This window comes from Nycticebus coucang, chromosome 7, assembly GCF_027406575.1.
Source record: "Nycticebus coucang isolate mNycCou1 chromosome 7, mNycCou1.pri, whole genome shotgun sequence".
In the NCBI taxonomy this organism is placed as follows: Eukaryota; Metazoa; Chordata; class Mammalia; order Primates; family Lorisidae; genus Nycticebus; species Nycticebus coucang.
The window spans coordinates 128,831,984-128,849,353 of NC_069786.1; the positions used below are offsets into that span (position 1 = coordinate 128,831,984).

The 17,370-nt window shown below is 49.4% G+C and overlaps 1 protein-coding gene across 1 annotated transcript; it reads right to left on the reverse strand.

Annotated features, from left to right (window-relative positions):
- Positions 1–8,561: 8,561 nt before the first annotated feature.
- NPPC (natriuretic peptide C) lies at positions 8,562–13,052 on the reverse strand. The gene is made up of 3 exons (XM_053598169.1): positions 12,831–13,052; positions 12,095–12,404; positions 8,562–9,061 (listed from the first exon to the last, which is right to left on the reverse strand). The coding sequence occupies exons 1-2, from the start codon at positions 12,918–12,920 to the stop codon at positions 12,114–12,116; spliced, it is 381 nt and encodes a 126-aa protein (XP_053454144.1). The 5' UTR covers positions 12,921–13,052; the 3' UTR covers positions 8,562–9,061; positions 12,095–12,113.
- Between the last annotated feature and the right edge of the window lie 4,318 nt (positions 13,053–17,370).

Genomic DNA, 17,370 nt, shown 5'->3' on the forward strand with positions numbered 1-17,370 from the left:
GTACATTAGTATGATCATGGGGCACCATACACTTGGTTCATAGATCGTTTGACACATTTTCATCACACTAGTTAACATAGCTTTCATAGCATTTTCTTAGTTATTTTGCTAAGACCTTTACATTCCACATTTACTAGGATTCACATATACCCTTGTAAGATGCACCGCAGGTGTAATCCCATTAATCCCCCTCCCTCCACCTACCTCCCCCCTCCCTCCCCTCCTTTTCCTCCTTCTCCCTATTCTTAGGTTGTAACTGGGTTATAGCTTTCATGTGAAGGTCCTACATTAGTTTCATAATAAGGGTGAGTACATTGGGTACTTTTTCTTCCATTCTTGAGACACTTTACTAAGAAGAATATGTTCCAGCTCCATCCATGTAAACATGAAAGAGGTAAAGTCTCCATCTTTTTTAAGGCTGCATAATATTCCATGGTGTACATATACCACAATTTATTAATCCAATCATGGATCGATGGCACTTGGGCTTTTTCCATGACTTAGCAATTATGAATAGGGCTGCAATAAATATTCTGATACAAATATCTTTGTTATGGTGTGATTTTTGGTCTTCTGGGTATATGCCCAGTAGAGGGATTACAGGATTGAATGGCAGATCTATTTTTAGATCTCTAAGTGTTCTCCATATCTCTTTCCAAAAGGAATGTATTAATTTGCATTCCCACCAGCAGTGCAAAAGTGTTCCCTTTTCTTCACATCCACGCCAACATCTCTGGTCTTGGGATTTTGTGATATAGGCTAGTCTCACTGGAGTTAGATGATATCTCAAAGTAGTTTTGATTTGCATTTCTCTGATGATTAAAGATGATGAGCATTTTTTCATATGTCTGAAGGCCGTGCGCCTGTCTTCTTCAGAGAAGTTTCTCTTCAAGTCCCTTGCCCAGCCTGTGATGGGATCACTTGTTCTTTTCTTGCTAATGCGTTTGAGTTCTCTGTGGATTCTGGTTATTAAACCTTTGTCGGAGACATAACCTGCAAATATCTTCTGCCATTCTGAGGGCTGTTTGCTTGCTTTACTTCCTGTGTTCTTGGCTGTGCAGAAGCTTTTTAGTTTGATCAAGTCCTAGTAGTGTATTTTTGAAGCAGCTTCAATTGCCCGGGGGGTCCTTCTCATAAAAAACTCGCCCAACCCAATTTCTTTAAGGGTTTTCCCTGCACTCTCTTCTAGTATTTTTATAGTTTCATGTCTTAGGTTTAAATCTTTGATCCAGTGAGAGTCTATCTTAGTTAATGGTGAGAGGTGTGGGTCCAGTTTCAGTCTTCTACAGGTTGCCAGCCAGTTCACCCAGCACCATTTGTTAAATAGGGAATCTTTTCCCCACTGAATGTTTTTAATTGGCTTGTCAAAGATTAAATAACGGTAATTAGCTGGATTCATCTCTTGGTTCTCTATTCTGTTCCAGACATCTACTTCTTGACCTTCCTTTACTACAAACACCTGGGAACCTTGTTCTAATCCTGTTCACATCTGAAGCCTCATGGCCATGCATGGGGCTCCCCAGCAGTTCACGAAATGAAATGAAGAGGGCGATGCCTCTGAGAGAGGCCTCAGGGCACCAGCCAGCCCGGAGATGACAGGTCTGCCCATTCCCTACCTCCCAACCTGGCTGGTCCTTGGGGAAAGGAGCAACCTGCTGCAGCTGCACGTTTCTCGCAGGCCTGCGGCACAGAGCTGTTTTTGCACTCCTGCTCAGGAAATGCAAGGTCGGCAAACTCTGCAGAGGAATTGCATCCCGTGCACCACGGTCTGGGCCCTGCTGCTGTAGGTCACATGAAGACGTGCTGCCCAAGATGATCTTACCCACCCCATACACACACACACACACACACACACACGCACGCACGCACGCACACGCTCTCTCTCTCTCTTTCTTTCACCCCCCCACCCCCATATCTGCTGGGATGCAATCCAAACCCCAGGGCCTGTGGGTGGGGGCGGCATGGGGAGAGGGCACCAGCAAGAATGCTAAAAGATTTTTCAGGGAGGAGGCTTTGGTATTTTTAATGGTCCAGGTATGGGGAGTGTCCTCAGCCTATGTCAATGGAATCCCTGAAAGGACAGAGGAAGCAGGGAAGAAGCAAATGGGCTAAATTCACTGTTTCTCTTCTGAAGGAGCCTGAAGTTACTGTTTGTGATTCCAACTTTGATAATAATATAAATGTGGGTTTAATAAGTTTTATGAAAAACCTTAAGGAACCATGAACAGAATTAAAAACAGGATGTCTATTTTTCCAAATCATTGCAGAAGATAAAAGCAAGCACAATAGTCTATAGGTAAAAATTAAGTAAAAGGAAATGAAAAATTGAAAGAAGAGAACTTTAAAAACAGAATATCAAAATTTAGATGAAGATATTGGCCCAAGCACAAGCAATTATGTAAACAATTTTGGTGTCTTTATTAAAAGGCAAAATTTATCAAATATATTTTAACCTAATATATGTGTATATATGAATATATATATACATACACCTAACTTTTAAAAAGCCCACATGCACACAAAGAGAAAGGATCAAAGCTTGGGCAAAGATATTAAGAATCAATAAAAATAAAGTAGGGCTGATAATGTTCACATCAGATAAATAGGACCGACTTGGAAGTACATGGCATAAGATGAATTCTCTAAGTGGTAACTACTGGGCAGGCATGACTTCTGATTGCTTCTAGAGTGATGAAATCTAGGTCTCTTCCATTTCCAGGTACAAGGAGGGTAGTGCTTCCTCCTGCTTCAGAGTGGAGCATGACCATGTGACTTGTTTTAACCAATTACATGTGAGTATAAGTGTCATAGGTCACACCTGGGCAGAAGCCTTGTTGCCTGACCTTGCTTGCTCTTTCCCCCTGCCTGGAAGGTTAAGGAAACATTTTGACTTGGAGGTGCATCCCGCCTTCATAGGGAGCTTCTCTGGGGCACTGGACTTGGCATGAGTCCAGTGAAACAAATCTTTGGTATTTTAAGCAACTGAGATTTAGGGGTTGTTCATTACCATGGCATAACCTCACATATCCTATCTAATACGTATATTAATACATGCACTGATTATGTACCTTTATGTGCTGAATGAACAACAATTATATAACTGTTAATGTAAGGATACATAGAAAAGAAAATCTTGGTGCATTTTTCCAACATTAATATTAGTCTTCTGTGAATCAAAAACAGGGACAGAAGATTTGGCTGTAGAAATATAAAAGGTAAAATGGATGAAATATTTACAGAATTTTGAACTGCGTAAATGGGTATTCATCTTATTTTCAAAGTATCTGTGTGTTATTTACAAAATTTATTAAATTTTAGGAATCATAAATTTTAAGAATCAACATAGGAATCAATACTTTAATAAAATAAAAAACTTAACAAGCGCTGAACCCAACCTCAATGATACTAAACAATATGAATTAAATAAAAATTAAATCTTACTTGTGAGAAAAAAATTAAGTTAACAGACTATTTAGAAGATAAGAACAGTGAGAGTGCCACATATCAGAAGTTTTGGATATAGATATAGCCATGCTCAGAAATAAGTGTTCAATTAAGCATTTAGGAAAAAATGCAGAAAACTGTTAAGGAAACCAATATAAATAACACTGTGAGGTAATAAATATATATGCAAAAATAAACAGATTAGAATATGGCAAAATATAAAATTAATTTAAGAGCTTATATCCTGGTGTCTTAGAAAAAAAAAGCTTAATGAACAGTTGAACTGTGCTCCTTACAAATCTGGTTTTAATTTATTAAAAAGTTCCTGGCTCGAGAATTATTTGTGGAGGGGGCTACATACAGAAGCATCGATGTGAACCCAAACTCACAACTCAAAAATGAGAACTACAGTGTTAGGCCAGAATCAAAAAGAAATGACACTGGCTAGTCAGGCACCAGAGAAACAGTTGGCTCCGCCTTGGCTTTTGGCCCTGGGACTGAATGCCTCAATGAAGACAGAGCAAACAGCATCCACCTCTCCATTCTCAGAGTCTTCTCTCAGACCCCAGAACCCGTGCAGACCAGAGCTAGCTGGTCATTCTTCTGACCTCCTAGGCGATGCCGCCTGAGATGGGCTGGCTATTTTCCTGCCATTCTGATGTTCAGCCCTTTCCCCAACATCTCTCTTCAACCAAATACAGATCGCAAATCACAAAAATAGCCAGGTGAGATGTGACACTCACACTTACCTTCAGGATACGCAGAGAACAGATCTCTATAAAATATATCTGCTGAAGAATCTAGAAGAAAGGTTCAACTGACTGGTGCATTCTATGTGGAATGCAAGAGGACATGGTCTCTATGAATCAGGAACTAAAATGAAATGGCAACAGAGTGAGATTAAAAGGGAACGAGAAGAGATGAAAGGGGGAAAGGATCAGATACAGAAAACTTAGAAAAAATAACAAATGCAATGCTGAGCTCAAGGTCACAATGAGGCGATTAAGAACAGAATTGGTGCAGTGGGAGATGGAATCAGGGATGTGAAAACAAACTGAAATTCTAGAATAGCGCAGAGTAGACCCTGGGGGCAGGAGTGGCAATGAGGCAGACCACTCTATGGCTGGGGAAGGCCTGACTCACCTGGCCCCTGACTGAATTCAAGCTTTACGGAACAAATCCTGCTATTAAAAGGGTTTGTTCTGTAAAATTTTGTTCAGTGAAAAGGCTGCACTCAAGGATCTAGAAGGCCACATGAGGCCCCAACATTGCAAGTCCTCCCCCACCCCCCCCCAACTCTTTCTGCTTCTGTCCCTTCCCTGGACAGCAGATGGCATCTGTCCAGGACCTGGATCAGGATGGGAGAGAGCAACAGGTAATCTGCTACCAAGCAGGGGTTTTGGCTGCTGACTGGCATTCCCTGGGGCGGTAAGGGAGGACCAGTGACCCACCAGAAAAGCTGGGTAGAGATATGAGGGCAAAGACTCCCAGAAGCACACCTTGCCCACGCTTCTGACCCGATCACTCCTGTGTCTTCTCTAGAGAGGTAATCTCTGGCTCCACACCTGCCATCCAGCCTCTCCCCTGAAAGGATGTGCTGGACCCCATGCCTCAATCCAAGGCCTTCTACACTGGTGATTCCCATGAAGCCCTTCCTGGCAGACTGATGCTTGCAGACTGCGTCCCACCCTCCCATGCCCACCCCCTGTGATGGGTTTAGTCAATTGGACACACCAGAAGGATGCTGGGTGGGGAGAGAGAAGGTGGGTCTTTCTTTCTCATTCCACCCTGATTTGGTGATGTATCCCCATGGAAGCTCCTGCCTTACCACACAGCTCCTGCTGGACGACCCCTCCACCCAGCTCTAGTTTCCTTTCTTCAGCTCTAGGGAAGAACCTGGCTTCCCACTGGGCTCTTCCCTAGGAAATAGTCCTTCCTCTAAGCCTTTTCCTGTGAACCTTCCAAACCACATTCTGCTCCCACTCCACTTACATCCTCCGGGAGGGCAGGCAGGACTGTCCAGTCTGCCCCCACGGCCTGGGCACAGGGCTCTTCCTATGGTCCTGACCGTGTTGCCTCTCTGGTCATTCCCAGGTTCCCCCTGCTCAGTTTAATCTCCCACTACTCCTGCAGGGTCATAGCCACCAGGGCAAGACCTCCTACTTGTGCAGGGGGAGAAGGCAGGCTGTAGAGCCACCTGCCTGGGCTTGGTGGTGCAGTTCTGCCTCTGCACTTCTGCGGTAGGTTTCCTGTCCCTCCCTCTGGGCCTCTCTTCCAGGCTTGCTTGGGAGCTCAAGGTGGGGTTCCTGGGCCTAGGTCTGCTGGGCCAGGGCTCCCACATGTCAACAGCTGTGGCACCATGGACCAAACAGGCTTGTTGACCCCCCTCACTGCCCACTCTGACTCCTCTAATAGCCGAGCACTACAGGAAAAAAAGTGGTTCCCCTGGGACACTACAGGAAAAAAAGTGGTTCCCCTGGGACAGAAAGTGGAAGCCTGAGGCCTTTCCAGCACCTGGAGCTCTCTGTGCTTCTGCTGCCCTCTGGTCTGCCCAACCAGCTGGCCTTTCCCGGGGAAGCTTGCACCCACACTTGATCTTAGATAAATGGCTGAGAAGCAATCACAGGGGGTCTTATGACACCAGAGGTGCCCACCCTATCTGAGGGGGCTGGGACTCTAGTGACCATATGCGTCAGGCTGTTTCTCTAAGCTTGTGCTGGCTATGACTGTTACCCCATGTGCGAGAGAAGCTGCAGCTTCTCCAGGTAGCTTGGAGATGAGATGCTCATGGTGAGGAAGAAAGCCAGGACAGGGACCTGAGGGCTGGAAGCTCTTGGGTAACACCACCTAGGTAATCCCTGGAGGTTTCAAAAAATTTTCCAATTTATTTATTTTTGAGGCAGGATGTCCCTCTATTGCCCAGGTGACAGTGGTGTCATCATAGCTCACTGCAACCTCCAACTCCTAGCCTCAAGAGATCCTCCTGCCTCAGCCTCCCGAGTAGCTGGGACTACAGACACCCACTATTCCCAGCTAACTTTTCTATTTTTTTGTAGAGATGGGGTCTCACTATGTTGCTCAGGCTGGTCTTGAATTCCTGGTTTAAGCAATTCTCCTGCCTTAGCCTCCCAAAATGCTGGGATGATAGGAAGGCATCACTGTGCCAGGCCTCCTGGTACTTATTGGATATTTGTCCATCCTTCCTTTCTAGCAGAAATACCTGACATGGTCCCATCACTACTGGGGAAGCAGTTGCCGGACTTCAAGTTTGGATGTAAAAGACGGACTTGCTATGCAGCAACGTCCTAAGCCAATAGGTTGAAGGGCTGGCCTTGATAAGTTGGCCACAGAGGGTCATGTGTGTTGTTTGTGGGCTCATACATGGGGCAAGGACTACTTAGGAGAATACCATTGTATCTTGATCCCTAGAGGTTCTATCTGCCTTGGGGTACTAGCAGCCCAGGTACTGTTTAACAGGGAAAGCCCTTTAGCTTCTAGAAGGAATTTGCCATCCCTTCATCTCTGGACTTTGGGAAGGCTTGCCTGCTACCAGCAAAGCAGTATAACCACCTACCTCCCTACTCTCTCCCTGGTCTGCCACATCCCTGCCCCTCCTCTGGCAAGGGGCCTACAGACAGAGCTGGGGTGCTTCCCCTCATTGACAGGGGCACCAGATCTCTGGCCACAGAGGCAGGAGTGAGGCCAAGGAAAGCCACTCCCAGGGTTAGTGAGCATCCTAAGGAAAGGGGACTACAAACGTCCCCTGGGGCACTGGCGGAAGTTGAGGGGACAAAAAGGGCCCTAAACTTTCCCAGCTGGAACATGTTTTAAAAGGGATTTCTACCCTGGGTGAGGTCACTGTTTTTGCTGCCCACCCACCTGGGAATCAGCTGTTTGAGCCTCTTAGGAACTCAGGTCCCAGGGCTCGAATGTCAGCAGAAAAACCAGATGCTACTGGCTACCTACCCCAGTGACAGTTTTCCCCTGAAACTATCCCATCAGGGCCGCTGACCCCAAGACCACAATGCTCCCAGTTCCTCCAAGCAGGGTGTCCCCTATTCACCTGATTCTAAGAGACTCTTATGTCCTTGATTTCCCCTAATGGGGGACAGATAACAGGGAGGGCTGCATAGGGGTGTCACCAAACTGAGGATGTAGTGAGACTACCTTGGAATTACTTCAAAGTTTCCTGTCGATTTCAGGAAAAGAGATTCTAATCTAAATTATATTCATAAATTCTAAATTATAGTCACAATTTCACATTCAAAGCTCCATGGGGCATAGGAACCATAATTGTTAGCAGCTTCAAGTGAAAAGAAAAACCACAACCCACTCAACCAAGCACACTCTACAAACATGAAAGCTGATACTATCATCTCCTTTCTAATGTCTTCAGCCCCCAGCTGACCACAGCATTCATTACACGGTTAAAACTACCCATCGAAACTTGGTAAATGTAGAATGTAAATGTTTTGGCACAGTAACTGAGATAACGCCGGAAAGGCTATGTTAACCATTGTGATAAAAATGTGTCAAATGGTCTATGAAGCGAGTGTATGATGCCCCATGATCATATCAATGTATACAGTTATGATTTAATAAAAAAAAACTACCCATCCTAGACTTTGTGAGAGAGTCGAGAAAATGGACTCACTGAGGTTCTTAAGGTGGCCTGACCAATTTTGGGAGATGTACGGAAACCTTTTAAATTTCCCTAGAACAGAGGGAATGTTTTCAGCCTTTTCTTCTTTTGATAATAGAAGGTGGAATACAATTGAGAGGACCTTCAGTCCGCTGAATTTGATTTTAATTTCATTCGTGGCATGTGATTTCCCAGCTGCTAAGTGCTTGAGCAGGACTTCTGACCTGGCAGAGATGGTCAGAATTACTTGGGACAAAATCCACATGGCCAGCCTATCCTGGGAGACTCAGATTCAGTAGGAATGTGGATTGGGACAGGAATCTATTTTTAGCAGACTCCACAGGGGATTCTGATACAGATAAATACACATAAATCCTGGCTGTTAGATCTATTTGGAGGCAAATACCTGGTCTTCATGTTCTCCCCCTGCCTCTAATTCCTAAAAAAAATAAATGCAACAAGTAAATAAAGACAGTTTTCACGATGTTCATGGAATGATTTTTTTTTACATTTTTCAACTAGTTAGGACAAAAACATTACAATGATTGACTTCTTTCATTTAGTTACATAAATAAAATTTTTATAAATATCTCTTTATAAACAATATAAATAGCTTTACAACATAAATACATTTATGCATGACATGAATTTACAAACAGCAATGTTTTACAGCTGGTTTTGTCAGTCTCTTAAAAACTGTCGCTTGTCATCAAGTCGGTGTAGGTGTGTGTTTCATGTATATAATATATATAATATATAACTTTTTATTTTTCATTTTCAAAAAACCCCCCCCAAACAATAAAATCACATCCCCTCCCTAAATAATAATAAAACAGCTGGTGTTGTGTATTCCCAGTACCAGGAAAAAAGAAAGAAAAAAAGAAATGTAAAAGCCACATAGCGTTGGAGGTGTTTCCAGATGCTGGAGGCTGATGACCAAGGATGACCTCAGCACAACAGAATCAATTCCCAGTCCTGAAACAGAGTAGACACAGGATGCTCAGTTCGAGCCCTTACCGGAGAGCCCAGCCTTCAGGGTGGTTCTAGAACCTTCCTCCCCTTTCCCCCAGCAGCATAAGCCATGTCCCTCAGCCTCTGCCCCCCAGCTCCTGATGAAGGACTTCTTGCAGAGGGAAGGAGCCTTCCATTCTGGCCCTTTCTGGGACCCCACCTTCTGCTGTGCCCAAGGCACCAGCTGCCCCAGCGCAGGTGGAACCAGAATGTCTGCCAGCCTTCTCCTCCTCCTCAGTCAACTGCGGACCTGGCCCTCGGCATTTGGTGAGGCACAGTGAAGGAAAGAGAATGGAAAATCCCCTGTCCCTTTTGCTCTACACAAACCCTCAGTCGGGCGCTCGCCTCTGTTTTACATGTCTGGGCAATTGTGGTGAGAAGCCAAAGAGAAACATCTGAGGAGTTGGGAATTTTGTGTTCAAATCCCAACTCCGACTCCCTGGACGGCCCTGCATAGCTCTGTCACTTTCCTCACCCATCAAATGGGATAATAGCCACCTCCCAGGCCTGGCTTTAAGATTCAACAGGGGGCCACATATTGGGTCTTGGCAGTGTCTGGGTCACAGCTACAACCCAGTACATAGCACTTCTTTTCCTAGCTAGCTTTGCTGCAAAAAGGGTGAGGGTCCCTTTCACAAGCAGAGGAAATGGTGTCTCCCAGCAGCTCCAGGGGAGTGAGCCATCATGCTAGGCTCAGTGGTTGGGAGTAATTTGCTGAGTGCTCATACCGCGTCCCTGTTGACGGGTGTCCAGGTGCTCTCTAACCTGAGGAAAGTGTCCTCCCAAAGGACAAGATGTACAAGGGACCTGGGACAGAATGGCATGGTGAACTCAACTGCCTTCTCTAGCGCTTCCATGTGTTTAAACAGATGACAGGTGTCTGTGATGTTCCTGGGGCCCAGGGGCAAAGTGTTCATTCAGGTATCGGCCACACCCTGTCTCTGTTATTAGCATTTTATAATCAAGACCTATAACCATCAGGGATAGTCATTACAATGATGCTTAGAGCCCAAGTCAACCCATGAGTGGAGTTTTCATTACTGTGAAAAGCCTGAGCTTTCTTTCTTTTTAAGAGCAGACAGCAGTGTCCTGGGCACTGCCACCAGGAGCCTGTAGGTAATGGAGGGATGATTTGCTCTCTTCTTGACAGTGGGGTTGAGAGGGCTAAGAGTGTGAGGTAGGTGCTCATCTATGCTAAGAGAACTTCCAAGAGGTTGACACATTCCCTTGGTCAAAGGGACTGAGAAGTGTTAGTGAATTCCTCCACATCCCACCCATTTGGCCATCCCCTGGTGCCCACAGACAGCCATGCCCAAGAACAAGGCACCTATGGGTTATTACAGGCACTAACCCATGGGAGGTAAACTAGCATTAGTTTAGATTATAAAATTTGAGCTTGATGCTTAAATCAAACTGAAAATTTGAGGCCCTGGAATCTGTGTCTTCATTGTTTAGACAGGAGAGAAGAGAACAAAAGACATTCTGATGGTGTCTACTAAAGGCTGGCCCCCCAGTGTCAGAATTGTTTCTCTTTGTAGGCTAGAATCAAAATCATGGACAACTGAAGCCTCTGCAGAATTGGGGAGAAGCACACAGCCTAGCAGGTCTGGCTGCAGAAATAAGAAAGGGCTGGTTAACACCTAGAGCAGGTGGCAGAGAGGGTTAGGGCCTGCAAGATCCCCTGGTCATTGAAAAATATTTCTAGGGGTACTGTGGGTACTGGATTACCTTAGGCCAGCCCTTGGTGCTGAAGTTTTCATGAGTTCCTGTGGGGAGGTGAATAGGTTCACAGAAAACCACACCTCAGGTGAAAAAGTATCTGTATTATAAAGAAGATTTAGGTGATGCTCTGGAATGGTGCCATTGTTTCCCACCAGGAAAAGACCGGACACTGACAGGGCTTTTTGGGTGGAGAGATAGATAGGGTACGGTACATGCAGTGGTAGCAGGCTGCAGGCAAGGCTAGAAAGTGGCAGAGCTGATCCCCATGCATTTTTGAATGTCAGTGTCCGAGTGAGGATGTTGTTATTCTGTGGGCACTGGCAGGTGGCGAGAGCAGAGAGGAGGGAAAAAGAGGTCAGGATCTTTGCAGCAGTGAACTGCCACCATACGGACTGCAGGGCAGAAGTCTCCAGCCCTGGCGGAGGGTGAAGAGGCCACACCAGAAATCGTGCTCAGAGCACAAGTTAGGTGTGGGAGAGGGTTGGTAGGAACTCTGTGTGGGACATGTTAAATTTGTGGTCGGAGCAAAGAAGATTTATTTTAGTTTTTTCCTTTCTTTGTTCTGAAATAGTGCTACCAACACTGAGGCTTGCCACAGGGCTGCAGCAGCATCAGGACCCTGGACAGACCAGTTTGCCTAAGGCCAGGCTTAGAGAAGGGGCAAGAATCAGAATGGCCCAGGTAGACCAGCTCCCTGACAGTGCTGTGCAACAGAAAGCTGTCCTCTCTACTGTGCGGGAGCAGGCATCTCTCCCTCTGTCCCACCTCAGGAGCGACAGGTCCAGGAAGCCATCCTGATGGGCTTGGCTACCTGCTCCTGCCACTGTGCCATTCAAATGGTGGCTGGCAGATAAACTTACCCCAGGCTGTGGGTATTGCCTTTCCTCCTCTGCTCCCACAAATCTCCCCCTCAGTCCATCCCTGCCCAGTTGATGAGCTGGGGCCAACACTGCTAGTTTGGCTACGGGGCAAGGGTGAGTGGGACCCCACCACGCCTATTTCTGCGTCTCTGGGGAAGCCAGGTGGGTTCATCCAAGAGAATCATTTTTGACCTTGCCAAAGTTCTCTGACTACTTTATCCTTCATTTTCTTCATCTATAAAATGGGACGATGCATGGGGTGGCGAGCAAATGCCTAGCGCATACTCGATCAACGCCAAGATCGCCTGACTTCCCTCCAGAGGCCAGCTGGGCGGCGCAGGGGGCAAGGGTGCCAGGGCCAGGGGCTAAAGCTCGGCGCGCGGGAGCGCCCGCGGCCGGGGCTGGAGGTACTCACTGCCGCCAGGGGTCGCCGCCTAACATCCCAGGCCGCTCATGGAGCCGATCCGGTCCAGCTTGAGGCCGAAGCAGCCCTTGGACAAGCCCTTCTTGTTGGCTCCTTTGTATTTGCGCGCGTTGGGGTGCTCGTGCAGGAGGCGGGCCCACGCCGCTCGCGACTTAGTGTCCACGCGCAGGTCCCGGAGCAGTCGCGACCGGTCGCCCTTGAGGTTGGCGCCACCGCTCCCGGGAGTCTTGTCACCCTTCTTCTGACCGCCTCCTGCAGCCTGGGGCTCGGCCACCTCCTCTCCCGGCGGGGTTCGCGGGGCCTGTCCAAGAAAAGAGTGGACAGGTGAAGGGACGCCCAGCTACAGCGCGGGGGACTTTGCGGAGCCCCTGATGTTTTAGCCCAGACACGCCGCGAATCTTGAGCGTGCCCCACCAATGCCCCGCGTCCACCTGCCACGCTACTGCCGTCGTCCATTCCTTCTGGGAGCCCCTTGCCCTCCCCTCCTCTGCCTCTTGCCCGGCTGGTCCCAGATAGGGGGGCTGCGCATGTGTCGACGTTCTTCCGAGTCTGGGAGAGTAGACCCCCAGAGTCTGGGCTTCAAGGGCTCTCTGGCCCTCATCTGCGCACATCTCAGGGGAGAGGGCCTCCTTCCCGCCCTCTCTGCTCCCTCCTGCACGCTTCATCCTCCCATGTCCCCAGCTCCCCACGCCCCTCGCAGGCCCTGCGACCCCGCGACAGCACCCACCTTTGGCGGCGCCCCGGGCTTGGCTTCAGAGGACCGGAGCGAGAGAAGCGTGAGCAGTAGGACGCAGGCCAGCAGCTGGGAGAGGTGCATGGTGCCGATGGGGTCGAGGGGCGCAGACCGGCTGCAGCGAGGGTGCGCGGGGCCAGCAGTGCGGAGCGGGCTGGCGGGGCTGCAGGACCAGCGCGAGTCCCAGTGCTGCGCGGCGCCGGCTGGGTGCGCTCTGAGCCCGTGACTCTGCTCGCGCCTTTATAATCCAACCTGCCGCTGATGTCATCCTCCCGCCTACCCGGCTGCCAGGGCCAATGGCACAGCGCACGCGGCCGCGCAGAGGGCCGGGAGGGGCCCCCCGCGGCCCCCACCCTCATCCCACCCCCGAGGGATCCCGCAGCTCAGCGGGCTCACTCCGGGCTGCACTCGGAGCTGCAAAGTGGCGCGCCCCAGGGAAGTCTATTTGCATGCCAAGCGTGGCGCGCCCAGTGCCTAGGGTACTCGCTGGGTCCTCACCACATGCACTCTACCTGGAAAGGATCCGTATCCCTCATTGCAGGTGCAAAGACATGCTCAGAGGAATTAAGTTACTTCTCCAAAGTCACACAGCCAAAAAGTTGGCGCTGCCCTACAGATCTGCCTTGCTGCCCTACACGCAGAGCTGCCTTGCTGCCAAACTCCTGCCGGCACCTGGCATTGAGACTACATCGTTCATCTGCTCGCCAGGGCAGGAGTGCAGACCACAACGACACGGTTAGGTTGAGGAGGCAGAGGCTGGGGCGGAGGTCTAGGCGGGAGGCGCAGGGAGAGCCGGGTTGCCCAGGGCCGCAGGAGGGGAGTGCAAGTTTTCCACGCTGGAGAGCGTGAGTTTCGCCAGCCTGTGTGTTTGAGCGCGAGCCCGGGACGAGGGGCTGGGAGGGCAAACCCAAGACACCGATGCCCCTGCGTGTGTGTACGGTGCCATCGTATGTCCGCCGCTGTGGCTCTAAGTTAGCATTCATCCCAGGCTAGCTGCACAGAACATCCCGGCGTCTGACCTGGCCAGTGGCTTCTGTCTGCGCGGACCGGTACGTGCCTGACCCTGCCTGCGCCCACGCGAGGATCCACAGTGTGCGGAGTTCCCGCTCCAGTGTCCTGTGCACCTGCACTGGCTGGGAAGGGAGCTTTACCCAGCTACAAGCCCAGCTGGTCGGGACACCGCCACATAGCCCTGCTCTTCGCGAACTTCCTCTCCTTGGTCTGGGCTGCTATGTCCCTCTGGCTCTGGGTAATCCCCCCATATGGGCCTCCGCGACAGAGAGCCTGGAACCCCAAGAATTGAATGAGGTGCAGGAATGTACTGAAGACCCGTTGCCGCTGAGCAGGATGCAGGCTGGAGAGGGGACAACAAACGTTTTGGCGACAGGGACATGGTGGGTGGCAGTCCCAGGAGTGAAGGCGATCCCATGGAAGGTGGGCACACAGATGAGCTGTTTTCAGAGAAGAAGCTGCCCCTGAGGTGGAGTGTGGTGTGGTGGTGGTGGCTGGGGTCAAGAGGGGCCTTGAGAACCAAGATGGCATTTGCAGCAGAGCCGAGTCCCAGACAGCCTTACTCTCTGGGGCCCCTTTCCAGCCTCACACATTGAGTCAAGGAGGTCTGAGTTTGGGGCAGCAGAATCTCCTGATCTTCAGGAAGATGGAGACATGCACAGGGCATCCTTCCTCAGTTCTGGCAAGTTGACTCACCACCTTTCTGCAGCCCCCCCCCCCCCCCCTTGCCTCTCCACATTAATACCCATGGAGTGGCAGCACTTTTTCACGTCAGGAGAAAGCAAGAGGAACAAAGAATGGGGAAGAGGGTGGGATCTTCAGGTGGGCTATGGAAGTTCCCTCTCCCTTTTTCCTACTGGACAAAGAGGGCATTAACCATTTGGAACTCTGACATTTGCTTTATTTATACTAATTTAAAGAGGTAGGCAGAGTCAGCCAGACTGACAGTAGAGTCAGGCACCCAGCTGGTTTTCAGGGGCCAGCCGCTACATTCTCTTATTAAGAGTAGGTTGGAAGCTTCTGGTGCTCATGGCTACTTCCTTTTGCCCAGATCTTCCATGTCCCTGGACACACTTGATATGTCTAGGTCTCCAGGTGACTGTCTACCTTTGTTTGATGCTAAATTAACAAAACTGACACCCCCCCACCCCCACCCCCAACCAGTGTGGCAAAGCCAGCACCCTGGACTCCACTTCCACTCTTTGGAAGAGGAATCTTTTTTCTTTTTCTCTTTCTGAGACAGAGTCTCACTCACCTTGGGTAAAGTGCCCTGGCATCATTGCAGCTCAGAGCAACCTCAGTCTCTTGGTTTCAAGCAATCCTTTTGCCTCAACCTCCTGAATAGCTGGAACTACAGGTGCCCACCAAAACACCGGGCTAGTTTTTCTATTTTTAGTAGAGACAGGGTCTTGCTCTTGCTCAGGCTGGTATCAAACTCCTTAGCTCAAGTATTCCACAGAGCTTGGCCTCCCAGAGTACTAGGATTACAGGCATGAGACATCTCACCCTGCCTGGAAGAGGAATCTTGCAGTGAGCCACCACTTCTGACCACAGGACTCTGGTCATGTGAGGCAGAGTGGATCCTGGAGGAGTTAATGAACCATCCCTAGGGCAGGCTGTGGAGCACCTTCTGCTTAGCTGAGACCTGGCAGGTGGGTGGGTGAGAGTCTGGGGACTGTGCTGGAGGGACCTCACAGAGGGAGGTAGTCAGCACCCACCTGGCTTGGAGACTGAAGGTGTCACCTCTCCCTTTGGTTTCCATGCATGGGCAGCTGTAAAGGAGGCTCTTTCTCTGTCCTGGTCCGGGTTTTGGGTCTCAAGTCCTTTTTTGCTGCTTGCCCCTCGTGATGTCAGCTTTCTTCTGCCCTTGGCCCCAGGGGCCTTGGTAGGGAAAGTTGGGCCCACTGAACAGCTGGATTTGAGATGTTCAGTGGACCCAACAATTTGAGGTCTGACAATTAAGTTCATGAACTCGCCCTAGAAAACGTGCTCCAAACCTCATTGCTGAACATCACTATGGTCACCTTTGAATACTCCTTTTAGGAAGCTATGCACCAACACCAGCACCTACTCAATCCTTCAAAGCAATTTTACAACTCTGTTTTTTGGAATGAGCATTAGAGCTGTCATGGTAGGAGGTTGGACAATTAAGTTCCAGACCTTGCCACCATATTCTTACATTAGCAGCACTATATGAACAACTCAGTAAGGTTTCATAACCTTGGTATATCAGTGTCTCACAGCTGTGTTCAAGTTGACATGTGGTGATGTCTTGCTGAGTGGCATTCATTATTGTTGTTTTGTGTTTTTGTGTGCTGGATGACACATAAAACATTTGTCACTTACCCACTCACTGATTCCACAAGTATCCACTGAGCACCCCTGCAAGCTGCAAGGTTCCATCCCAATAGGGAAGGACCACAGCAAAGACACTGGCTTTGTAGGCTGACAAGGACAGTGACAGAGAGGAGGGTAACTCAAGCTGCGGCCACCCCAAGAGTACTCTCCCAGCCTAGGCTAGCAGGGTAGGCTTCTGGGAGAAAGAAAGGTCATTTCTGAGCCTGATGATATAGGTAGATAAGGGAAGAGAGGATAAAAACCTGGGTGGAGAGCAGAATGACCCCATTTGGGCTGACAGTGGAATGTACCCAGACTCAGGCTCAGAAGGAAGCCATGCGAGCAAAAGACCCAAGGGAGCTGGCAAGGCTGCAGAAGCCAGAGTGCCCAGACCTAGAGACAGTGGAAGGCTTCAGGCTTGGGACAGAGGCAATTCTAGTGTAGGTGACCATCCAGAGGCAGGAGATATGTAAGAGCAGGGCCTGATGTGGTCTTGAGGATGGGGAGGGCAAGAAAACTTGTGAGGGCATGAAGGATGAGGCGGAGAAGTATGGTGAGGTGGAAGGCACCTGTGCTCACCACTATACCACCAATGCTGTGGGGCCAGTTGGCATCAGAGGGTCAGGTGGGTGGGACCCTTTTTTCCTTCCTGGCCTTCTGAAGGGTGGAGACACGGAAAGAAAAGATCTCATTCCATGGGGCCCTCTTCATTCTTTCCCCTCCTCAGAGAAGGGCAAGGTAAGACTCTCACACCCATCACAGAGGGGCCCTTTCAGGGGACAGGCAGTGTACAGGCAAGAGGCAGGACAGAACGAGATGCAAATTGAGAGTGGGCCCTGGTTAAGGTGGCTGGGGTGATAAAGATGTGTGTAAGGGCTTCTAGGAGACTGGGGAAGGGGTGGCTATGACAACACTGTTCAGCCAGGTCCGCGGAAGTGGAGCGGCGCCCCCTCCTGGCCTCAGGGCTGCAGGGCAGGTTCTCAGGCACATAGCAAGGGGGAGGGCTGCTGAGCGACCCATCTGTTTTCCTCTGCAATTAGTTCATCCCCAGGGCCCCTTTCCAGCTGCATAACTTCTCAGAGCTGACACTAAACAGGCGGTGAGTAGTTCTTGAGGAGGCCAGGCAGGAAAATTGCAGTGGGACTCTGACCAACTCCCATCATTGCGAAAGGTGCCTTTGGTGTCA